Raw genomic sequence first — 25943 nt, 5'->3', positions numbered from 1 at the left:
TGATGTGGAGTTCAGCTCCATAGAATAGACTGTGTAGAGTATGGCTCTCATACTACATGAAAGGGGGTAAAATTGGTCTGTGATCTTTTATTTTCCAAAGACTTTTATCTGACGTGTGTACCCACCTTAAATTAGATCCTCTTTCATATAAAATGAAACTAAGTTAATAAATTAAAATGTCACAGTTTGAAAAAGTTAAAATAAGGGCGGAGATAAAGGTTAGATTTAGGCAAGGGAATGAAATTAGGGATAGGTTTAATTCTGTACAGCTCAAAAAAAAAAAGTGCTGGCCCCCTTCCCCCTTAAAGGACACCTGAAGTGAGGTGATATGGAGGCAGCCATATTTATTTCCTTTTAAAGTGGACCTGAACTCTTGCACAGAATAGATGGGAAAGCTAAAGAAACCCACCCTGTATGTATTCAGAGAGTTGAGCCTGTCTAATTCTACCTCATCTGTGACTAATCACCACTGTAATTTGATCTCTCCCTGTATCAGCTGGCTGCCTCAGCAGAGCAGCTAATTTGTAAACATGGGATGTTAACCCTATGTCTGCTTCCATGAAAGCAGGAAGTAGACACACTGTAGATTTATTGCAGGATTTATATCAGCTGTAACAAAGAAAAGTTTTTCTTTAAAGGTTATTCTGTGGTTGCTTATCTTTTAGAGCAGAGGGTAAGTTCTGAGTTCAGGTACCAGTTGCCTGGTGGTCCTGTTGATCTCTTTTGCTGCATGCTTGTTCAGGGTCTTTGACTAAAGAGGATCAGCAGGACAGCCAGGCAATGTGTATTGTTAAAAAAAGGAAATGAATATGGCAGCCTCCATATCTTTCTTACTACAGGTGTACTTTAACTAGTTATGAGTGTTGTACCATAATGCAAAATGGACGTTTTAGAACACCATGTTTCCGCACTTTGTAGTGAAAAACAGACATTTTAAAATGATCATTTTGCATTACATGAGGATCGAAGAACACTTGCGGGTGTCGCGCACGTTCATGTGAATGTGTGTGCATGCGCGCCATCATTACTCTGCCAATGGGCTGGCATTTACTAGTTTTTAAAGGATACCCAAAGTGACACGTGACATGATGAGATAGACATGGGTATGTACAGTGCCTAGCACATAAATAGCTATGCTGTGTTCCTTTTTTTCTTTCTCTGCCTGAAAGAGTTAAATATCAGGTATGTAAGTGGCTGACTCAGTCCTGACAGACAGGAAGTGACTGCAGTGTGACCCTCACTGATAAGAAATTCCAACTATAAAACACTTTTCTAGCAGAAAATAGCTTCTGAGAGCAAGAAAGAGATAAAAAGGGACATTTCTTATCAGTGAGGGTCACACTGTAGTCACTTCCTGTCTGAGTCAGGACTGAGTCAGCCACTTACATACCTGATATTTAACTCTTTCAGGCAGAGAAAGAAAAAAAAGAACACAGCATAGTTATTTGTGTGCTAGGCAGTGTACATACACATGTCTATCTCAGCATGTCATACGTCACTTCGGGTATCCTTTAAAAAAAAAGGAGTCCAAAAACACAGCATCAAACCATATAAAATTAAATTCAGCAGGAGAACCTACCAAATCTCAAAAGTACTACAGGTGTGCAGATCTGGGAACCAAGGAGAGCAGAGATCTCCCCACTACAAGAACGCAATCAGTACAAGAAACCATTACATGACTAACGCTTTCCCCTAACATCGAATGATCAGTTCCAGGAGGCGTTTTGGTCTTAACACAGCTCCAGACAGTCCTCAGAAACAGCTGCTCATGTCAGTCAACATGTCTGACACACTACCACAGGACCTCTGTCAATCCCGTGACCAAAGGAGCTTGCGATCTACACACCAACCTGCCCCGAGCTTCCCATTATGCTAAACGGTTATTGACGGAACTGTCAGCCACGGCGTTTAATTTTTATTGGCCTCGAGGAAGATTGAGGACCCTCGATATTCCGACAGATCGCTAACGAGCCACGTAGAAGCGGACAAAAGATTTACGCACTGCCTCCTTCACCGCCATATGTCGCCCCCTCCTGAGGGTCCATCACTCACAGGACCTATAAAATAAAGCTTTTCCCAGAAGCTGATGTTGAATGTCATCATCAAGAAGGAATGGGAGGGGGACCCCTTAGAGATGAAGATTCTCCTTGGGACAGGAGACCTGCAGCTTTGGCTATTGCCAGCAGTGGTGCACCCTGGGCCACCTGTGCACCTCTGTAGCTGTGGAGAGGTTAAAGTGACAGTGTTCTGGGCTGTCTTAGCATGTCTCAGCTGCCATGAAAGCCAATGAGAGCAGGCTGCCAGTGGTGGGTTTGGCTTGCTAACGGAGAGGAGAGGCAGCTAGTTACAGAAAGCTGAAGCAAAGCAATCCCAGCACACGGCTGCTAGACGCTGCCACCTTCCCTGGAAAAATGACATACAGGAGCTGGCAATCCACGCCAAAGACCTGAGGGACCATCCAGCCCCCCCTCCTCCCTGCCAGCCTGGGCAAAGGCAAGAAAGACCTCAGCCACCGATGTCTCTCTCTCCCTTGCCCCCCTCGTAGCTCGATCTACAACAGGAGCCAGAATTGGGGGGCCGAAGGCAATCCATCACATTCAGACCATGGACTCATCCGGTCATTTTCATGATTCCGGGGTTGGAGACATGGAAGAAGAACCCAAGTGCCAGTGCCCGTCGTCTGGCGACCCTGCCGGCCAGTTGCAGGGCCAGACGTTTCAGCACAGCCTGTTGCATTCCTCCCCGACGGCGTTCAGGGCGCCTCCTTGCGCCAACACCGCCGCTCTCCACCCTTCTTCCAGGCAGGGCAGCCAGCACAATTTAAGTGACCACTTGGTTGGCCACTCTCCAAGTTCAGCGTCTACAAGTGGGGCTGGCGGTGGGGGATGCAAGCACAGACAAGCCAGCCCTCTGGTCCACAGGAGGGACAGCAACCCGTTCACCGAAATAGCCATGAGCTCTTGTAAATACACTGGAGGGGTGATGAAGCCCCTCAGCCGACTAAGTGCCTCCAGAAGGAACCTGATCGACAACGAGCCTGAGAGCCAGCCACTCCAGATCTTCAACTCCAGCAACCCGCCCGAGATCGTCATCTCTTCCAAATCCGAGCACCACTCCAACCAGACTTTGCACCACCACCCCAATGCCACCCAGAACCACCAACACTCAGGCAATAACACAACCACGACCACCTACCCCAAAGCCAACAAGCGGAAACACCAGAACATCGGGTACAAGCTCGGACACCGGCGGGCTCTTTTCGAGAAACGGAAGAGGCTGAGCGACTACGCTCTCATTTTCGGAATGTTTGGGATAGTGGTCATGGTCATTGAGACCGAATTGTCTTGGGGATTGTACGAAAAGGTAGGGTGGACCTCACTTCCATGGGAGAAATATAATCTAAAATTGGGTTTTCTTATCTTGTCATGGGGGAAAATGGCTTCTTTATTTCCTTCTCTGTCTCTCTCTCTCTCAATCTTTTTCTCTATTTTTTATATGCTTAGTATTCCTAACCCCTCATGTGAGAAAAAATGAGACCAGAAAATTTAGCGTTGGATCTGCTCGGCTGCCACTTGCATCCGAGCAACTCCTTCGTTGCCATCAAGAGTTAAACGTTCGTGTGAGGCACGCTCAATGTGTTGACTGCTGGCTTCCTATCCTGAGGAAATTTTTTCTCGCAGTAATTGCCCAGAAGTACAACAATCTCGACACCCGTTAATAGGCTAGGAAGCGCAGCGGCAGCCTGCTATTCCCAACCCAACGCCCCAACAGAAATCCTAGAATGGTTGAGGTTTAGGTGGCACTCAGAGGTCTGGTGGCTTTCGGGAACGCTTGGGAGGAAAAATATGGCTACAGGTGTCAACGAAACAGGGAACGGCGCGAGCTAAGGTGCAAGTCTCAGCGAGCATCGTCAAGGAGGACGCTGGGTTGTCATGTCTGGCACAGGCAAGCGTGCATCTTGCAGCTGTGTCGAGGGAAAGGGGGGGGGGGGGGGCAAAGTCGATTAACTGGTGTATCACCACTTGTCTGAGAAGCAAGGGGGCTTCTGTACAGAAGCCGTTGGGGAGCAGCAGGAATGTACAATGAGATCTTCCTTCTTATTCTGCAGTCACCGCGAGCGCCTCGCAAAGAGGCTGGCTTGTGAAGCCCTTCCTTTGTACGTTCCCAGCCTCGAGCACCATCTGCATTCAAATATTCATCGCTGGCTGAGGGGATGAGGGGGAAACTCGATGTCCATTACTGAGCAGGCAGGAAAAGGGCTAAATCAGATTACGGCTTAGACTTGGTCAATCAGGCAATTTGCAGCCAGCGGCGGGCCCCAGTCTGCTAAGCGCTGCTGCTTCCTGCAGGCCTGGATAACCCTCTCGAGAATGCTGTGAAGAGAATCCTCCGGGTGTTTGATTCTCCTCCAGGGTGTCTGAGACGTTTAACGCAAAACGTTATCTCTGTGCGTTTAATGTCTCAGCTAAAAATACACCTGTGGATAAATGTGTATGGGGGCAGCCATATTCGTTAATTACATATGCAGGCTGAGCTTCTCGCCTTGCAGCGCCGTACGGCGATTGCGCTCTGCTCTCCGTCTCTTATTCTACGGATCTCAGATGCTGAGTAAAATCGCCAGACTCTTTTGTGCGATTAATCAATCCCGACAGCTGCTTGGCACAGAGGCTGGCTGTAAAGTTTAGTATCGGTGCGCAGCGGTGGTGCTGCGCTCTTCTTCAGACTCAATGCAAGACTAACGACTTCAGACTCAATGCAAATTTACCAGCCCAACCGAAATCAACAGGTTCTCTTTTCTCTTGGTCTCTCTGGGGCTGCTCGATCACATCAGGGCTGCTGAGGATAAAAAAATCACTGATAAACTAGGGAGCGAACTAGAAAGGTTTTTGTAAAATATATAATCAGGAAAATATGAAACCTGAAAAAAGATTTGAAAAAGTTTTTCAAAACAAACAACCTCTGGTAAAAGTTTCCCCCTCAGAACAGGAAATCTGGCTTGGCTGAACACATACGGAAGGGTCTCCTATGATCTGCAATGAGGAGGGGGTTGCAGTAAAATACAATCAACCAACAGCGCCAGAAAGCAAAACAAACGTTTATACGTAGTGAGCAAATATGGCTGCTCCCGTTACACATAAACCATTACAAACTATACCTACAAAACAAAATTTTAGTGATAATTTATAGGAAGCAAATCAAATATGGAAAATAGACATAACTTGTGAAACATTTAAGTTTCACTTTAAAGGACCACTATTGCGAAAAAGTGTAAAATTTAAAACACATGTAAACACTTACAAATAAGAATATGTTTCTCCCAGAGTAAAATGAGCCACAAATTACTTTTCTCCTATGTTGCTGTCACTTACAGTAAGTAGTAGAAATCTGAGGTTTTGGACCAGCTCATCTCCTCATGGGGGATTCTTTATAAAGCCACTCCTTGAAAAAGATTTATACAAATATGCTAGCCAGTCTCCCTGTTTGCTGTACACTTTTTTTCTGCAGCTGGATGGAGAAACGGCCATTCACTAAGTGCTTTTAAAAATAAAGAAAACCCTAAGAAACCCCCATGAGGAGATGGGCTAGTCCAAAACTCATCGGTTCTGTCAGATTTCTACTACCTACCGCAACATAGGAGAAAAGTAATTTATGGCTCATTTTACTCTGGGAGAAGTGTACTTCTTATTTGTATGTGTTAAAGAGACACTGAAGAGAAAAAAATATATATGATATAATGAATTGGTTGTGTACTATGAATAATTACTAGAAGATTAGCAGCAAAGAAAATATTCTCATATTTCTTTTTTCAGGTATATAGTGTTTTTTCTAACATTGCATCATTCTATAATATGTGCAGATTACACAACACTCAGCATTCAAAATGATTCTTTCAGAGCAGTCTGTGAACTAATGACCTCTCCTCTGCCAGAGAAAAAGTAAACAGTTGAGATAATAAAAGTCAGAAAACAGCCCTCTCCATGACTTTTGAAAGTCGGAGAGCTTAATGGCTTGTTTGCATAGAGATAACAACTGGAGTTTCTTACCTCTTCCTGTACTGGAAACAATTAGACTGATGTATCTGATCTTAATGTTTTATTTCTTAGCTGTGCTACACATACAAATCATAATATCATCATTTTTTTTCCGCTTTAGTGTCTCTTTAACATATACTTTAAATTTTACAATTTTCACGATAGTGGTGCTTTAAGTGTGACCTCAGCAATAATATTACTTTTACGATGTGTGTCGTTCCTTGTTTATTATTAAGGGCTCTTTCACTGGGCACGATCGATCTGAAAATTGGATCTTGCCTGTTTTGCCGATCGAAGCAGCGCCACAATTAACATGTAAATCGCAGTGTTGCTTTTCCATGAGTGCGAATCCTTTCTCCAAGAAACACAACCGCTCAGTTTTCATGCGGTTACACTTGTACTCAAAGGTTGATAGCGACGTAATCGTGGGTAGTGGAAAAAGACAGAGAGGCAATCTCATCACAGTGTGACTGCATAGGAGGTCACGTTTGCTAGTGCCCTAAACTATACCTGAAATGAGAGGGATATGGAGGCTGCCATATTTATTTCCTTTTAAACAATACCAGTTGCCTGGCTAACCTGCTGATCTCTTTGGCATCAGCAGTGTCTGGATCACACACCTGAAGCAAGCATGCAGCCAATCTAGTCCCACTTCAGTCAGAGCACCTGATCTGCTGCATGCTTGTTCAGGGGCTGTGGCTAAACATATTAGAGGCAGAAGATCAGCAGGACAGCCAGGTAACTGGTATTGTTTAAAAGGAAATAAATATGGCAGCCTCCATATTGCTCTCACTTCAGGTGTGCTTTACGATTAAATCTAGACAGAGGGGCGATCTGATATTTGAGAGTGGTCTTCATCCTATGACGTCATCACTACTGTATATATGGATAAGGGGGTCATTAGCGACACTTGTCACATTTGAAGATCTGAGTCAGTGGCGTAGCTAGATATCCTGGGGACACATAGCTAAACTTTCATGGGCTGTCAGATGTAGGCACTTTTGAGCAATGCTAACTGCCTCTACCCTATGGAGCAGATCTGAGCTCTGAACTTCCTCTCTGCTCTAAAAGATAAGCAACCGCATTATAACCTTTAAAGGTAACCAGAGACTATGCACCCTCATTGTATTTTACCATATATATCAATGGGAACATTAGATAAAACACCTACCCTGCTCTCTGTTTCATTCTGCACTGCACAGCTTGCTTCTAATCAGCCCTGATTAAATCCCCGACTGAGCATTCAGTCTGGCTTTGTTCAGGAATATTTATAGCTCAGTCTGTGTTCTCTCATGTCTTTTCAAGTCCAAGCCTGCCCCCTGCTGGCTCTGCTCAGGAATCATTATAGCTGAGTCATAGCAAAGCCAGGCTGAATGCTCAGTCGGGGATTTTATCAGGTCTGGTAAGAAATAAGCTGTGCAGTGGAGAATGAAACAGAAAGCAGGGTAGGTGTTTTCTCTTATGTTCCCACTGATCTATATAGTAAAATACATGAGGGTGCTTCGTCTCTGGTTCACAACTTGACCACTGAGGGGTTTTCACCCCTTTAGGATTAGAGCAATTTTCACCTCTCAGTGCACCACCAATTAGGCTTTCTTTGGGAGGTACAGTATGCTAAGAATTATTTTATTGTAAACAAATTTTAATTGTAATAATAAGAAAAAAATGGAAAAAAATCATTATTTCTCAGTTTTCGGCCATTATAGTGTTAAAATAAAACGTTCTACTGTGGGTAAAACCCACACATTTTTATTAGCCCATTTGGCCCCGGTTATTGCAACGTTTAAAATATTTCAGTAGTACAATGTATGGCGCCAATATTTTATTTGGAAATAAAGGTACATTTTTTCATTTTTGCGTCCATCACTAATTACAAGTTTGTAAATTTAAAAATAACAGTAATATACACTCTTAACATAAATATTAAAACAAATTCAGTCCCTAAGGTAACTATGCTTTTTTTTTTTTTTTTTTTATGTAAAAGTTTTTTTTTTGTTTTTCTTTACAAAAAAAAAAAACTTTGGGTACTTTGGGAAACTGTGGGAGGGAAATAGTTAATTTTAAATGTCAGTGTTATTAAAGAGACACTAACAAGAAAAACGTCCCCTGGGGGGTACTCACCTCGAGAGGGGGAAGCCTCCAGATCCTAATGAGGCTTCCCCCGTCCTCCTCTGTCCCACGGGGGTCTCGCTGCAGCCCTCCGAACAGCGGCCCGACAGCCTGTTCAATATTTACCCTTCCTGGCTCCAGCGGGGGCGCTGTTGCGGCTCTTCTGACGGAGATAGGCAGAAATAGCCGATCTCTGTCGGGTCCGCTCTACTGCGCAGGGACAGGAGACTTGCGCCTGCGCAGTAGAACGGCCAGACGGAGATCGGCTATTTCTGCCTATATCCGTGGGAAGAGCGGATACTGCGCCTCTGCGCTGAAGTCAAAAGGTAAATATTTACATCGCCGCCGCTCCGGGAGGATTTTCGCCACCACCGTGGGACCGGGGAGGACGGGGGAAGCCTCAATAGCATTCGGAGGCTTCCCCCACCCGAGGTGAGTACCCCCCAGGGGAGTTTTTTTCGTTACAGATTTTCTTTAAATAAAAATGCATTTTCATATAATTTTACTATTTGGCCACACGATGTCCCTATGCATTATTTTCGATTTGCGTGCGTAAGTACGTGAATCAGAAGTAATGCGTGGCACAGTAAGTCCAGAAGGATACAATGAAGCAGGCATCTCCCTGCTAACGGGAAGCAACGGGAGCACGTGCGGACGCGTGCTGAAGACGTGTTTTCAAGGCCCGGGGACTTCCAGTGAAGTTTTCCTGGACCATGATTATGCTGCTGCTGATGCAGTAAGTAGTTAAAGAATACAATTTTTTAGTTACAGATGATATGCACCTCTATTACTGTGAACCCATCCTATGCATCTAAGTGAACCTAACTTGCCTAATCTCCATGCTCAATCCAGTGACTGACTAAGAATTACATGGTACTCATACTGTGCTGTGTGATCTGGTTTGCATGTATTCCTGTATTGTCATATTGCTGTATGTCACCCCTAAATATTGTCTGTAACCTAAACTAATGTCCAACGCTGCGTAATATGTTGGCGCTTTATAAATACAATAAATAAAATAATAATATAAACCTTGAAATACATCTGCAGTGTGTTTCATGGAAGCAGACATAGGGTTAACATCCTGTATTTACAAGTTAGCTGCTCTGCCGAGGCAGCCATCTGACACAGCTGAGAGATCAAATAACTTGTTATTAGTCACAGATGAGGGGGAATTAAGGTGGCCAATAACGATCCAATTTTTAGCAAAAAATCTTTCGAGCGATCAGATAATTGAGATAGAAAGAAAAATCGTTCATTACATCAACAAACCAATCTTAGCTTCCTATCCATCACAACCAACAAGAAAATCCAAATTTTGGTTTGCCAAAAATCCAATCGGACGACAATTTTATAATCGTTCGTAATCGATTTTTGCCCATCAACAGAAATTATTTACAACCAATCCGATCAGAATTTCTGATCGCTTGAACAATTTTTCGCTAGAAATTGGACTGTTAGTGGCCACACAACCGAGGTGACATGTGACATGATGAGATAGACATGTGTATGTATAGTGCCTAGCACACAAATAACTGTGCTGTGTTCCTTTTTTTCTTTCTCTGCCTGAAAGAGTTAAACATGAGTTCTATCCAGTTTCTATCCAGGTCAGGACCGGGTCGGAAAGGGTCAGACTATAGCATAACCCTCACTGATAAGTAATTACAGCCATAAAACACTTTCCTGTCAGTGAATGGCTTCTGAGAGCAGAAAAGACAAAAAGGGTCAATAATTCACAGATTTGTGTTCTAGCATACTTCAGTGAAGGTGTCATTGATCAGAAATGATGAAGCAGTAAAAACTAGACTGCTACGAGGATAAATAGCAGGAAAGCAGAGCCACAAGGGGGCAGACTTGGGCTTGAAAAGACATCACAGAAGACTGACTCAGCTATAATCATTCGGGGCAAAGCTAGACTGAATGCTCAGTCTGGGATTCTTATCAGGGCTGATAACAGGCAGATTTAGCAGAGAAGAATGAAACAGAGAGTTGGGTAGGTGTTTGCTGTCATGTTCCCAGTGATATATATGGTAAAATACATGAGGGTGCTTTGTCTCTGGTTCTCTTTAAAGAGAAACCATAACCAAGAATTGAACTTCATCCCAATCAGTAGCTGATACCCCCTTTCCCATTAGAAATATTTTCCTTTTCTCAAATGGATCATCAGGGGGCTCTGTATGGCTGATATTGTGGTGAAACCCCTCCCACAGTGTGATGTCAGAACCATGGTGGGAGCCGTGTTACATTGTGGGAAGTAACAGCTGCTTACAACTGCCAAAAAAGCAAGCAGCATCTCCTTCCATTGACATCACCAGCCAGCAGTAAAAATGTCACCATGTGATAAATGTCAGAATGTAAATCAGGGAGAGGAAACATTTCACAATGGGCAAACACTGACTAAATCATTTATCCATAATTAAAATGAACCACTTTATTACATTATTTTAACTGGAGTTCCTCTTTAAGCCATTTACCCACGTCGCGATTTTGCAAGTGATTTTTCCAGCAACTGGCGATTGTTTGCGCAATTTTGCACCGTGGGTATGTGTGCAATCAAGCTGCCGTTTTGCAATGTGTAGCGATTACGACCGGCAAGGCAGATGGGATCTTTGAGATCTCCGGCAACTCCTGCTCAAAGTTCCACAATCATTGGAACGCTCGTTTGTATCCATTGTATGCTGTTGTGTGTTCCCGCTGGTAGGAAGATGGATCGGGGAAAGCTCATTCATCAGGTTGCGTTGCTGAGGCTTCCCCAATCTTCTAGTGAGTACAGGCTTTAACCACTTAACCACCAGCTAACGCCGATAGGCGGCGCCTGGTCGTTTGTGGTTTTGCATGGAAATGGGCGCTCGTTCGAGCGGCCTTTCCATGCCAGTTCACGGAGGGTGTCTCCGTGAACAATGTGCGAGCCGCCGATCGCGGCTCGCACGCATAATGTAAACACGCGGGGAAGAAATCCCCGCTGTTTCCATCAATACGGCGCTGCTGCGGAGCTGCCGTGACAGAGATCGGCGATCACCGTCGGGGATCACCGTCGGGGATCACCGTCATTTGATAGGCTGAAGCCTATCCTATCCGGAGCAGGACGGATATCCGTCCTGCGCACATCAGAGGGAGAGGGAGGGAGAGGAAGGGAGGACGGAAAACCCTGCGGAGGGGCGCTTTGAAGAGCCCCCCCGCTCAGCCACACGGAGCGGCAGCGATCAGACCCCCCCAGCAGGTCATCCCCCTAGTGGGGAAAAAAGGTGGGTAGTCTGATCGCCTTGCCTTGCACACGATCTGCGCTGCGAGCTGGAGAGCCCACGCAGCGCAGATCACACAGAACAGCCCCGGTCCTTAAGTGGCATGGTCCCACAGACGGGGACAGTAACTGCAACAGACAGGCTCACCTATAGTTCTGTGCACAATATCAATAGAAAAATAGAATGATACAGAGGTAGGACTTTTTTACTGTGGCTTTTCTTTTTGCCAGCCTATAATGGCTCTACCTGATTATACATGATAAGGAGGCTGCTATTCCTGACTTCATTCTAAAAATTGTTATTTTCCAGGCTTTTAGCATTCTTTAACCTCTTGAGGAACAGAGGCGCATACTCTAGTGACCAGGCGATTTTTTTTTTTACAATTCAGCACTGTGCCACTTTAATGATTTATTGCTCGGTCATAGAACTTACCACCCAAATGAATTTTAGCGTCTTCGATTGCTGCTGCTATGTTTTTGTTTTTTTTTGTGTTTTAATTAATAAAAGACTACCTTTTTGTTAAAAAAAACAAAACAAAACATTACTTTTACCCCTCCCCCCGACCCAAATTGGTCTTAAGGTGCGTTACGTACACACATGCGACTATAGTCGTTTGAAACGATCGTTCCCCGATCGTTTCAAACGACGATCGTTTAAAAAAAAGCAACCAACGATCATTAAGTCTAACGACGGACGAGCTAGATCGTTAAAAACGAACGATCTAGCTTGGTGGATTTTTTCCAAAGACGATCGTTTGCAAAAGTAGTACATCGTTGGAAACGGTCGTTCGTACTAGGCTTGACATGTGCATTTCACTATTTCTCCATGGAACTTCTCATTTTTATGCGCAAGCGCAATAGTTGCTTTACGTGATGTAACATTCGTTCTAACGATCAGATCGTTACACACATTTAAAAACTAACTTTACTTAGGTCGTTCTTTCATCAATTAAAAGTTCGTTTGTCGTTCACAACGAACGATCGTTGTCGCATGTGTGTACGTAGCATTAGATTGCGATCTATACACTACAGTACCCTCTCATAGGCATTAACCTATGAGAGGGATTAGATTGTGAGCCAATCCAGTGGCGTAGCAATAGGGGTTGCAGAGGTTGCGACCGCATCGGGGCCCTTGGGCCAGAGGGGCCCGTATTGGTCCTGTGTTCATAATAATCACTTCTATAGATACTTTGAATAGTGGTAATCATTAACAAACTGTTCCCCATCCCCTTCTTGCACCTCTGACACTGTGGTTGCCATTGGCAGGTTTTGGTGCGCCGTATCAATTGCTATGTATAGAGTGCTTGGGGGGGCTCATTTTAAAACTTGCATCGGGGCCCAGAGCTCCTTAGCTACGCCACTGAGCCAATCAGAGGGACAGTTAAAGAGACACTGAAGCGGAAAAAAAAACTATGATATTATGATTTGTATGTGTAGTACAGCTAAGAAATAAAACATTAAGATCAGATACATCAGTCTAATTGTTTCCAGTACAGGAAGAGTTAAGAAACTCCAGTTGTTATCTTTATACAAAAAAGCCATTATCTCTACGACTTTCAAAAGTCGTGGAGAGGGCCGTTATCTGACTTTTATTATCTCAACTGTTAGTTAACTATTTACTTTTCCTCTGCCAGAGGAGAGGTCATACTTCACAGACTGCTCTGAAAGAATCATTTTGAATGCTGAGTGTTGTGTAATCTGCACATATTAGAGAATGATGCAATGTTAGAAAAAACACGATATACCTGAAAATAAAAATGAGAATATTTTCTTTGCTGCTAATCTTCTAGTAATTATTCATAGTACACAGCCAATTCATTATAGCATATATTTTTTTTTCGCTTCAGTGTCTCTTTAAGTGACAGGGTTGTCCCCTGTATGGCACTGCGCTAGATCGCAGCGCTGTACAAATATAATTTGCTTTTTGGGGGGGGGGGGGGGCAGGATTAGCGTTCCCTGCTAATCCCGCCCACCCCACTTTCATGCCAATCGGCATTAGGCAGTCCCCAGGCAGCCACGCCTCCCACTGCCCATCGGCGTGAGGCGGTCAGAAGATGGTTAAAGGATACAAGAGCCAAAATAACCTCGAGAAAGAAAGGAGAAGGAGGGAAGCAGTAGGCAACAGGACAGGTCACAGTATATGCCTGCTCCCCCCGTTTCTGTATAATGTTTCAGCTCTGGTCTGCTTTAACGTTTTTATCCTTAGTCACTGACTTGTTCTAAATGTGTGACTTTAAAGCTAGGCATGCACAGGTCCATTACAGCCCGATACTCTGATCAATCCAACCCTCATTCACATTCGATCGGACAGCGATCGATTCCTACACCACACAACAAACTCCATTTTATTACATTTTCAGCTTAAAGGGCACCTAAACTGAGAGGGATGTTGTGGCTGCCATAATCATTTCCATTTAAACAATGCCAGTTGCCTGGCAGTCTTGTTGATCTTTCGTGCATCAGTAGTGTCTGAATAACAAACCTGAAATAAGCATGCAGCTAATCCAGCCAGAACTTAGTCAAACATCAGATCTGCATGCTTGTTCAGAACGTATAGCTACAAGTATAAGAGGCAGAGGATTCACAGCACTGCTAGGCAACGGGTATTGTTTAAAAGGAAACAAATATGGCAGCCTCCACATCTCTCTCACTTCAGATGTCCTTAAAGGGACTGAGAGGGATATGGATGTTTCCTTTCAAACAATACCAGTTGCTTGTCAGTCCTGCTGATCTCTTTGGCTGCAGTAGTGGCTGAATCACACACCTGGGACAAGCATGCAGCTAATCCAGTCTGACTTCAGTCAGAGCACTTGATCTGCATGCTTGTTAAGGGGCTGTGACTGAAAGCATTAGAGACACAGGATCAGCAGGAGAGTCAGGCAACTGGTAGTATTTTAAATGGAAAAAGCCATATCCTTTCTCAGTTTAGGTTCCCTTTAAAGCTTTGTACACACTTCAAGTTTCAGTTGATGATCATTCGCATGCGTGCACAAGAAAGGGGCACGAGGAAAAACAGGTGCAGGGTTTTATAAACAAATATATATAATGTTAATATGTATCAATATTCATCAAGTTTAACCCATTCGCGTTCCGTCGTTTTCACGTGAGAAATGTTCACCTCCCATTCATTAGCCTATAACTTTTTCACTACTTATCACAATGCACTGATCTATATCTTGTTTTTTCCGCCACCAATTAGGCTTTCTTTGGGTGGCACATTTTGCTAAGAGCCACTTTACTGTAAATGCATTTTAACAGGAAGAATAAGAAAAAAATGGAAAAATTCATTATTTCTCAGTTTTCAGCCATTATAGCTTTAAAATAATACATGCCTCCATAATTAAAACTCACATATTGTATTTGCCCATATGTCCCGGTTATTACACCGTTAAAATTATGTCCCTATCACAATGTATGGCGACAATATTTTATTTGGAAATAAAGGTGCATTTTTTCCATTTTGCATCTATCACTATTTACAAGTTTAAAATAAAAAAAATATAGAAATATTTCATCTTTACATTGATATTTAAAAAGTTTAGACCCTTAGGTAAATATTTACATGTTTTTTTTTTTTTATTGTAATTTTTTTTTTTTATAGTAAACATTTTATTTGGGTAGTTTTGGGAGGGTGGGAGGTAAACAATAGATTTATAATGTAAATGTCTGTTAATTTTTTTTTTTTTTTCTTACAGTTGTAGTATTACTTTTTGGCCACAAGATGGCGGCCATGAGTTTGTTTACATGACGTCACTCTAAGCACACGCTTATGGTGGCCACTAATGATCCAATCTTTTTCAACCAATCTTACCATTTCTATCTAGTAAGGGAACTGCCTATAGTATCCAATTAATATATTCCATCAGTTTACTCTTCTACTACATAGATTTGGTAAGATTGGATGAAAAAGATTGGATCATTAGTGGCCACCATTAGAGTGACGCATCGGGAAGGGAACAGCCAGAAAAAGCACAGCTTCCGAGAGAAGCTGTCGCTTTTTCAGCGGGGTAGAGGAATCAGTGATCGGGCACCATAGCCCGATACATTGATTCCGTGGCTACCGAATCCGCGGCCGGGAGTGCGCATGCACGTGCGCGATCGGCCGCGGGAGCGCGCATGGTTCATGGACGTAGAAACTACGTCCAGGAACCAAAATAGGTTAAAGTGTGGATGGTTAATATTATAGTAATAATATTGCCGAATGAACAGAACCTCCCCCTTCCCTGACGCGTAACCGCCCCCCCCCCCCCCACACACACACACACATAAACACCTTTCCTGACGCCTAAGCCCCCCCAGCACAAATGCCCTTACAAATGATACAATATTTCATACCGTAAAATTTGTACACACAGACAATATAATATTTAAAAAACTATAATGTTGTTAGTTTCAAAACGATAACATTTCAAAAATTATAATGTTCTTACGTTGAAAACTGTATTTATCGGGCACTCAAATTTCTGCTTTGGGCGCTGTATTAACGATATTTGCATAAGCGCCTACGGGGCGCCAAATCGTTCATTAGTCGAGAGGGCATAAATTTCCTCTTTCCCATTCGCGCAACCATTCCGGGAAACAATTTTAGAATGAACGCTGTACAGATGTGGTGCTCAGCTACCTGCCAACCTATACAGATGCTGGATCTTCACCTGAAACGATCATGAACAATTGTTTCAGCCAAGAATAATCTATAGCATCACATACATAACAAATGGTATGATTTGTGTTATAGCCATATAGAAAGGGGTCTTTATGATGAAGCTGTGCATTGCCCTGCCGCAGGGGGAAACAACAACAAAACCAAATAAATGGACATCAGTAAGGACTACGGTACAATAAACGGTCTCTATAGTAATTGGTAAAGGACAGGACAAGGATTTACATCCTCAGCATTGATCCGTCTCCCTCAGTGGAGTGTGCAGAGATTGCCGGCTCCCCAGAAGGCAGGACTTGCTGAATGTTACACAGATGCTGGAGGTGGGGGAACGCCTCCCCTGGACGGCTGGTGGTGATTACGGGGGAACTGTATGAATTATCACTCAGCAGGAATACCATCTGCAACTGATAGCTTTTAAACTCATGTGGTCAATCAATACTAATCAACTGAGGCCTTGAATGTTTACAAATGGGGCGTTCTCACAATATTGGAAACATGGTTCCTGTAGGTGCCGTTAGAATGAATAAGGAACACCAAAGCCAGCTCATTCATGAGACATTGAGGGCAGATGCCTAGGGCCTGACTGCCGTCTCTTATGCCCCTCCTCTGTGTGTGCATGTGTGCGCACGCATCAGATTTTCCATAAGGCACTGTAGGCATCTGCCTACAGGCGCCTTATGTGGGAGAGCCGGCTTTTCTCTTCAGATCACTAACCTCAGGAGCTTACAGGCTAATCCCTGCCTCGTATCACTGACCTCAGACACTTACAACCAAATCCTCATCTCTTGTCACTAATGATGATGACACAGTGATTAGAGAATAATGCCTAGTACACACTATACAATTTTCTGTTATGCTGTAAATACACGAGTCGACCCGGTGGCTCGATTAGCCGCTGGATTGACTCCCGCCGCGTCCCCCTGCGTCCCCGCGTGCGCCCGGATCGATTCCGGCGGGGTATCGGACATGGTGGGTTATCGGAAATTATCAATCGAGCCATCAGCGGCTCGATTGATAAGGAGGAAATGACTCGTGTATTCCCAGCATTAGATTTTTCTGTTAGATTATTTTCTGTAGAGACTGGTCATTACAGGCCCGGATTTACATCACAGGAGCCTATAGGCACAGATGTCCTGGCACCCTAGACTTCACCCTCCGTGAATCTACAAACACCCGCCAAACTGCTTTGCAAGTGTGCAGGCTGTCCCAGCTGTGACTTCCCCCTTACTTCCCTTGTCCGTAATAGGTAGCTACAAGTGCCCCCTAGTATTAGGTAGCTAGAGGTGAACCTGACTGAAGGGAGAATTGGTCAGTGGAAGGCCCGGGTGAGTAACCTCTCATTTACACTCCGCTCAGGACTCTGCATAGGTAAGTTGAGAGGGAGGCACTTGGGGAGTGGTGTGAGCTGCCTTACCATCATTAGGAGCCTGTAGGCACGTGCCTACATTGCCTTATGGTAAATCCGGCTCTGGGTCATTATCTCTGGTGCATTGTCTTCTGGTTATCTCCTGCTGAGTAGAACAATGCCTAATTGCTCGGCAGATAAATGGTTAGATAGATAATTTCCAACATGTTGGAAATTATCTATCTGGCAGGTAAATCAGAAAAATCTAACAGAAAATCTGTATGGTGCGTACCTAGCATAATGCTGGGAATACACGTACCGTTTCTGCCGTGCGTTTCTGCTGTCGATCGTTTTTGCAGCACGATTCTGCAGTCGATTCTCTTCTCTTCCGCTTGTTTTTCTTATCTTTTTCCATTCACTTCTATCAGTAATCGAGCAGCGAAAGAATCGAAGGGAGATCGGACATGTCGGAAATTATCTATGGAACCATCTAATCACCTAAAAAATGAACCGTGTATTCTCAGCATAAGATTCCAAGGACAGTTAATAGTGACATAGGGCTGGAATTAGAGTTCAGATCATTTTTACTTGGGGGTGTGGCCTGTGTTCAGGGGCGGAGTTTAGGGCGGCTGAATGCCTCTGCTTCTGAGTTGTAAATCCAGCCCTGGCGCACGCACGCACACACACAAACACACACACACACACACACACACACACTTGTCAACATCAACTGAAAGTGTAGCATATATGAAGTACTCGTAAATATTGATTGGCAACCACCACACAGGAAGAAGGGATGTAGAAGCATTAGTACCGGGCGGATCTGTGAGGTTTTCCTGGCACTAGCGACAGCACTCCAAAAATAGACATATTAGGTATAACAAAACTTAAGATAGTGACAAGACAATATACTCTGTACAGCGCTGTGTAATATGTCGGCACTATATACTTAAATAAATAAAATATCAACCTCTCAAAAGAGGTGTGGCCATGGATATTCATCAGGAATCATCAGCCCCCCGTACTTACCTGGGGCTTCCTCCAGCCTCTTATTATTATTTTTTTTTTATTATTATTATTTAGTATTTATATAGCGCCGACATATTACGCAGCGCTGTACAATGTATATATATATCTTGTCACTAACTGTCCCTCAAAGGAGCTCACAATCTAATCCCTACCATTGCCATATGTCTATATTATGTAGTGTAAGTACTGTAGTCTAGGGCCAATTTTTTAGGGGGAGCCAATTAACTTATCCGTATGTTTTTGGAATGTGGAAGGAAACCGGAGTGCCCGGAGGAAACCCACGCAGACACGGAGAGAACATACAAACTCTTTGCAGATAGTGCCCTGGCTGGGATTCGAACCAGGGACCCAGCGCTGCAAGGCGAGAGCGCTAGCCACTACGCCACCGTGCTGCCCAACTGACTTGTCTGCAGCTCCACGCTCATCCGCCGGGGTCGCCGCCGGTGCAGACGCCAACCTCTAGGTCGCCCTCTACTGCACCTGAATGAAGCGTTGCTGTCAATCAAGCCCACGTTGTCCACGGTGTACTGCGCAGTACACTGCAGACAACGTGGACTTGATTGACAGCGGCGCTCGCGCAGACGCCGTAGAGAAGGTCGGCCTCTTCACCGGCGGGGATACCGCGCTGGCGACTGAACGCAGAGCTGCTGCGTGGGACATATCAGCTGCAAGAGGCTGACGGAAGCCCCAGGTAGGTGTGTGTGTGGGGGGGCGGTGGTTTTTGCCTGATGACTCCTTTAACCACTTCAGCCTTCAGTCGTTTTCACTTTATGCATCCGAGCAATGTTCACCTCCCATTAATTAGCCTATAACTTTATCACTACTTATCACAATGAACTGATCTATATCTTGTTTTTTTCCGCCACCAATTAGGCTTTCTTTGGGGGGTACATTTTGCTAAGAGCCACTTTACTGTAAATGCATTTTAACAGGAAGAATAAGAAAAAAACTGAAAAAATGCATTATTTCTCAGTTTTCAGTCATTACAGTTTTAAAATAATACATGCCTCCATAATTAAAACTCACGTATTGTATTTGCCCATATGTCCCGTTTATTACACCGTTAAATTATGTCCCTATAACGATGTATGGCGACAATATTTTAATTGGAAATAAAGGTGCATTTTTTCCGTTTTGCATCTATCAATATTTACAAGTTTAGAATAAAAAAAAAATATAGAAATATTTCATCTTTACATTGATATTTAAAAAGTTTAGACCCTTAGGTAAATATTTACATGTTTTTTTTTTTTTATTGTAATGGGTTTTTTTTTTTTATATTAAACATTTTATTTGGGTAGTTTTGGGAGGGTGGGAGGTAAACAATGTGTTTATAATGTAAATGTATGTTAATTTTTATTTTTTTTAAATTTCAGATGTAGTATTACTTTTTGGCCACAAGATGGCGGCCATGAGCTCGTTTACATGGCGTCACTCTAAGCATAGCATACGCTTAGAGGGACGCACAGGAGACGCAACAGCCAGAAAAAGCGGAGCTTCTGAGAGAAGCTGTCGCTTTTTCTGCGGGGGAGAGGAATCAGTGATCGGGCAAAACAGCCCGATACACTGATTCGTGGGCTAACGATCCGCGGCCGGGAGCGCGTGTGCACACGCGCGTTTGGCCGCGGACGCACACATGGCCTCCTGGACGTAGCTAGTACGTCCAGGAGGCCAAAGTAATTAAACAATACCAGTTGCCTGGCAGTCCTGCTGATCTCTTTGGCTGCAGTAGTGTCTGAATCACACCCCTGAAACAAGCACGCAGCTAACCCAGTCACACTTCAGTCAGAGCACCTGATCTGCATGCTTGTTCAGGATCTGTGGCTAAAAGTATTAGAGGCAGAGGATCAGCAGGACAGCCAGGCAACTGGTATTGCTTAAAAGGAAATAAATATGGCAGCCTCCATATCCCTCTCACCTCAGATGTATTTTAACCTGGTTTCTGTAGGGATTGCAAAGCCTCAAATTCTTCAGTAAACACACAAATATAATCTGACCTGCATAATTTTGGAAGCTCTGCCGCCGACCACCACACACGTCACAATATCTTCTTACAATCCAATTTTCTTAGGATGGGTTCATCTGTCAGACGACGGCTGCTCAATCCAAGCATTTTATCTCTTGATAATAGCGGATCCGCCATGCTCTTTTTCCATCGATTGAACAGATCTTCCAACTCAGAGCACAGACACTGAAAGATTGAATAGAAATCGTTGTTTGAATCGTCTCTTTGTCTCTGCATTTTTTCATAGCTCTGAAAGGATGCATCTGCCTCTAAAGCAAGCGTATGGCTCAGAAAACAGCCTGTGCTAGAAACGCAATTCAACATGAAACAAGCTCTAGTTGGATGCAAACCAAGATTCAGTCTAAATAAAAAAAGTGATTTAACAGATTCAAATGAATGGTTTTGTGGGTTCAACAATTAGATTGTGCCTTGTGTGGATACATTTTCAAATGTCTACTCACAAAATATTAGAACCACACTGTCGCCGGAAACAGCTAAAATCTTAAAGAAAACACCTGAACTGAGAAGTATATGGAGGCTGCCATATGTATTTCCTTTTAAACAATACCAGTGTTCTCCCCAGAATTTTTTTTCCAGCTGGGTGGCATGAAAAAGTAGGCGGGTGGGGCAAAATGAGAGAATGTAGGGCTGGTGCTTCTGTGCACAACTCTGCTTACAGAATAGGAGGTGAGCTGATGACAGCCGGGTGCTCACCAAAACTAGCCGGGTGCACCACCCAGCTAAAAGAGCCTGGGGAGAACACTGAATACCAGTTGCCTGGCAGTCCTGCTGATCTCTCTGGCTGCAGTGGTGTCCAAATCCCACACCTGAAACAAGCATGTAGCTAATCCAGTCAGACATCAGTCAGAAACATCTGATTTACATACTTGTTCAGGGGCTATAAGGCTAATGCTGCGTACACACTTGCGATAACGATCGTTCGCTAGGAACGATAATTGAAAGACGAACGATACGGCAACGATAGGAATGCAACGATGGGATACAGCGATCATCATACACATTTTAACGATCGTTCTCGCAGAAAAGAACGATCATAAGGAAATGTTGCGTACATATTTCTATAAAATTAAAAAAAAACCACTAACATGGAGTTACAATAGATACAAATATATGATTGTTAACTTGAAAACAAAGTTTAATTGAAATAAGCAATGCAACAATCTTTACCTCCGCGCTACAAAGGAAGTACGGAAGCTGGGCAGAATTCCACGCAGGCGCATTGGCCCTTGTAACGATCGTTGTCGGCCGATGTCTGTACACACTATAGTTTTGTAACGATTGTCGGTAGATACGATCCGTCAGGTTGGATATTTCCATCTTCCCGATGTCGTTCTTTTGTCATTCGTGTTAATGATCGTTGGGTAAAGTTTTTTTCCCGATTGTCGGCGGAACGATCGTTAATTAGCTGTTTCAAACGACCGTAGTCGCCCGTGTGTACGCAGCATAAAAGCATTAGAGGCAGATCAGATTCAGCAGGACAACCAGGGAATTTGCATGATTTCAAATATAGGAAAAAAAAATATGGCAGGCTCCATATCTCTTTCACTTCAGGTATTCTTTACAGGACAACGGACGTGAGAATAATATGGAGGTTGCCATATTTTTTTTCCTTTTAAACAATACCAGTTGCCTGGCAGCCCTGCTGGTCTATTTGGCTGCAGTAGTGTCTGAAGTACACCAGAAACAAGCATGCAGCTAATCTTGTCAGATCTGACAATAATGTCAGAAACACCTGATATGCTGCATGCTTGTTCAGGGGCTCTAGCTAAAAGTATAAGAAGCAGAAGATCAGCAGAGCTGCCAGGCAACTGGTATTGCTTAAAGAGACACTGAAGCGAAAAAAAAATGATGATATTATGATTTGTAGGTGTAGCACAGCTAAGAAATAAAACATTAAGATCAGATACATCAGTGTAATTGTTTCCAGTACAGGAAGAGTTGAGAAACTCCAGTTGTTATCTCTATGCAAACAAGCCATTAAGCTCTCCGACTAAGTTAGTCGTGGAGAGGGCTGTTATCTGACTTTTATTATCTCAACTGTTCCTGGACTATTTACTTTTCCTCTGCTAGAGGGGATGTCATTACTTCACAGACTGCTCTGAAAGAATCATTTTGAATGCTGAGTGTTGTGTAATCTGCACATATTATAGATGCAATGTTAGAAAAAACACTATATACCTGAAAATAAAAGTATGAGAATATTTTCTTTGCTGCTAATCTTCTAGTAATTATTCATAGTACACAACCAATTCACTATATCATATTTTTTTTTTCGCTTCAGTGTCTCTTTAAAAGGAATTAAAGATGGCTTCCTCCACATACCTCTCGCTACAGTTGTCCTTTAAGCCCCCTGCACAGTGCAATATCACTGAAGCTGGCCATACTCTACACAATCTTGATAGAGCAATCTTGTCCATTCTTACAACATTTATGTAATACAAGTTACTACCTATTGTTTCAGAGTATAGGCAATCACTTTTCCCTTCCACTACAGAAGCTTGGTAAAACTGGATAAGGTTGTATGGTTGGGCTTGCATTGTGCCCTTACACCTTACTAGCAATTGTACCATTTTTATTGAATTTTGCTTTATCGGTGTTCATTGGCTCCTGGCCCTGTGATTGGCTCACAGTCATCATAGGGTCAGGAGCCAAAGAAATCAGCTCCTGAACGCCTCATGGAGCTCTGCTGTCAAGTGGGCTTCAGCGACGGGTGAACGGCGAGCGAAAGGTCTGTGTGGCATTAGCCCCGTTTTCTGTACCAGCAGTCTCTGGTCCTTAAAGAGGAACTGTAACAACAAAACGGCCCCTGGGGGGTACTCACCTCGGGTGGGGGAAGCCTCAGGATCCTAATGAGGCTTCCCACGCCGTCCTGCGTCCCTCGGGGGTCTCGCTGTAGCCCTCCGTACAGCTGTGACGCAATATTTACCTTCCTGGCTCCTGCGCAGGCGCTCTGATGCCTCTCGGCGCCGAAGTAGGCGGAAATACCCGATCACCGTCGGGTCTGCTCTACTGCGCAGGCGCAAGTTTCCGGCGCCTGCGCAGTAGAGCGGACCCGACGGAGATCGGGTATTTCCGTCTATTTCCGTGCAGAAAGTCGCCACAGCGCCCCCGCTGGAGCCAGCAAAGGTAAATATTGAACTGACAGTCGGCACAGTCGCCGGCTGTTCGGAGGGCTGCGGCGAGACCCCCGTGGGACAGAGGACGGCGTGGGAAGCCTCATTAGGATCCGGAGGCTTCCCCCACCCGAGGTGAGTACCCCCCAGGGGATCTTTTTAATGTTACAGAGTCTCTTTAAAGGATACCCGAGGTGACATGTGACATGATGAGATAGACATGTATATGTACAGTGCCTAGAACACAAATACCTATGCTTTGTTCCTTTTTTCTTTCTCTGCCTGAAAGAGTTAAATATCAGGTATGTAAGTGGCTGACTCAGTCTTGACTCAAGAAGGAAGTGACTACAGTGTGACCCTCACTGATAAGAGATTCCAACTGTAAAGGTGGCCATACACTGGCTCGATTCCCGGCCGTTTCGACAGCAGATTCGATCCTGGGATCGAATCTGCTGCCAATCGTTCGCGGTAAACGCAGCCGCCGATCTGATTCCCTCCCGGAATCGGATCGGTCCGTCGATCGCGCCGTGCGGGAAATTACCCTCGATCGCCCGCCGGTAAAGTGCGCGACGCTAGCGGCGGCCGATCCGATCAGGTATACATTACCTGAGGCTGGCTCCCGGGCGTCTTCTCCGTGCTGCACGGCTCTGTTCCGGCTCCATCCATCCCGGCGCTTCCTGTGTCACTGCAGTGACCAGGAAGTTCTAATAGAGGGCGCTCTATTTGAACTTCCTGGTCACGGAGTAACACAGGAAGCGCCGTAATGGATCCGGAACAGAGCCGTGCAATGCGGAGAAGACGCCCGGGAGCCAGCCTCAGGTAATGTATACGGGGGGGGGGGGGGGGACAGGCGGCAGGAGCAGCTCAGCAGATGGTGAATCGGTTTCAGGCTGAAATCGATTCACAATCTGTTTGCAGTAAAGGCAGCCATACGATCCCTCTCTGATCAGATTCGATCAGATAGGGATCTGTCAGCTGGTCGATCTAATGGCACATCGACCAGTGTATGGCTACCTTAAAACACTTTCTGAGAGCAGGAAAGAGATAAAAAAGGGTCAATAGTTCATAGATTTTAGCTCTGGCATACTTCAATGAATGGGTCATTGAGCAAAAACAATAAAACAGTTAAAACTTAAAAAGTAGATTACAACCTCTTTCACAGTGGGACGTTAAATTTGCATGTTATAAAAATGTATAACGCAGAGAAACGCACAGCAATAAAAAGTCTGTGTGACATTCACAGTGCACAAGTTGCGTTGTGTGTAACGTGTAGCAATATTTAGAAAGTGCTGCATGCTGTGCGTTTAGCAATACATTTGCAGTTCAAAATAACATCCAATTTCATTACCTACATGCGCTGCAGCATTAGGGGCACGTTGTGCGACCTTAACGTCGCATCAAATGCAACGTCCCACTGTGAAAGTAGCCTTAAACATAAAATAAAACTGTGGAATATCTTAGATAGATACAATCCTTTATTTCATTAGTTTATTTTCGCCTGTCCTTTAAGGGGCCAGAGACTGCAGGTACCCAAGTGGTTAAACTACTTACAACAGTTAATACAACACTATAACAACAAACATAATGCTGGGCATACACGGCTCGACACAGGCTTATCAGTTGAGCCGCTGATGGCTCGATTGATAATATCCGACATGTCCGATCACCGCGGGGATCGATTCCGCGCTCGATACCCGCGGGCGGACAATAGCGGCGAATCGAGCGGAAGATAAGAAGCGCCAGCGGGGACGAGCGGGAATCGATCCGGGTGCACACGCGGACGAGCGGGGACGCGGCGGGAGATCGACCCGTGTATGCCCAGCATTAGAAATACAGAAGTAAGGTATATTTTGTATGGATATAGACAATTTTGTTTGTATGTATGAAAGATTGTAACTTGAGTCATTTGTAAGTCGGGGACTGCCTGTATTGTATTAGCAGATTGTGTGGTGTATGGCCAACCTAATAATATTTGTTGTCCAATCTCTGCACCATACAAACTCACATTGATTATTTCTGGAGTAGATTCTAGGAGACCTCAAATATTTGTTGTGTTTATATTTGGAGTTAAAGGAACCGGAAGTGAGAAGAATATGGAGGCCGTCATATTTATTTCCTGTTAAACAATACCAGTTGCCTGGCTGTCTTGCTGATCTATTTGGCTGCAGTAGTGTCTCAATCACACCAGAAACAAGCATGCAGCTAATCTTGTCAGATCTGACAATAATGTCAGAAACACCTGATCTGCTGCATGCTTGTTCAGGGTCTATGGGTAAAAGTATTAGAGGCAGAGGGTCAGCAGTATAGCCAGGCAACTGGTATTGTCTAAAATGAAATAAATATGTCAACCATTGATTGCGGTAGCCATGTTGTGGCATGGATATCTGC

The 25943-nt window shown here is 44.2% G+C and overlaps 1 protein-coding gene across 1 annotated transcript in view; it reads left to right on the top strand.

Annotated features, from left to right (window-relative positions):
• Nucleotides 1-2307: 2307 nt before the first annotated feature.
• KCNN3 (potassium calcium-activated channel subfamily N member 3) overlaps nucleotides 2308-25943 on the top strand; it is a 196268-nt gene continuing 172632 nt past the window's right edge. Inside the window, exon 1 of the mRNA XM_068252282.1 lies at nucleotides 2308-3363. Within this exon, the coding sequence (XP_068108383.1) occupies nucleotides 2605-3363 (759 nt within the window). The 5' untranslated portion in view covers nucleotides 2308-2604. The remainder of the gene's footprint in view (nucleotides 3364-25943) is intronic.

Source organism: Hyperolius riggenbachi, chromosome 9, assembly GCF_040937935.1.
Source record: "Hyperolius riggenbachi isolate aHypRig1 chromosome 9, aHypRig1.pri, whole genome shotgun sequence".
Lineage (NCBI taxonomy): Eukaryota > Metazoa > Chordata > Amphibia > Anura > Hyperoliidae > Hyperolius > Hyperolius riggenbachi.
The sequence above is the reverse complement of the archived record's forward strand: the minus strand, read 5'-3'. Positions and strand labels throughout refer to the sequence as shown.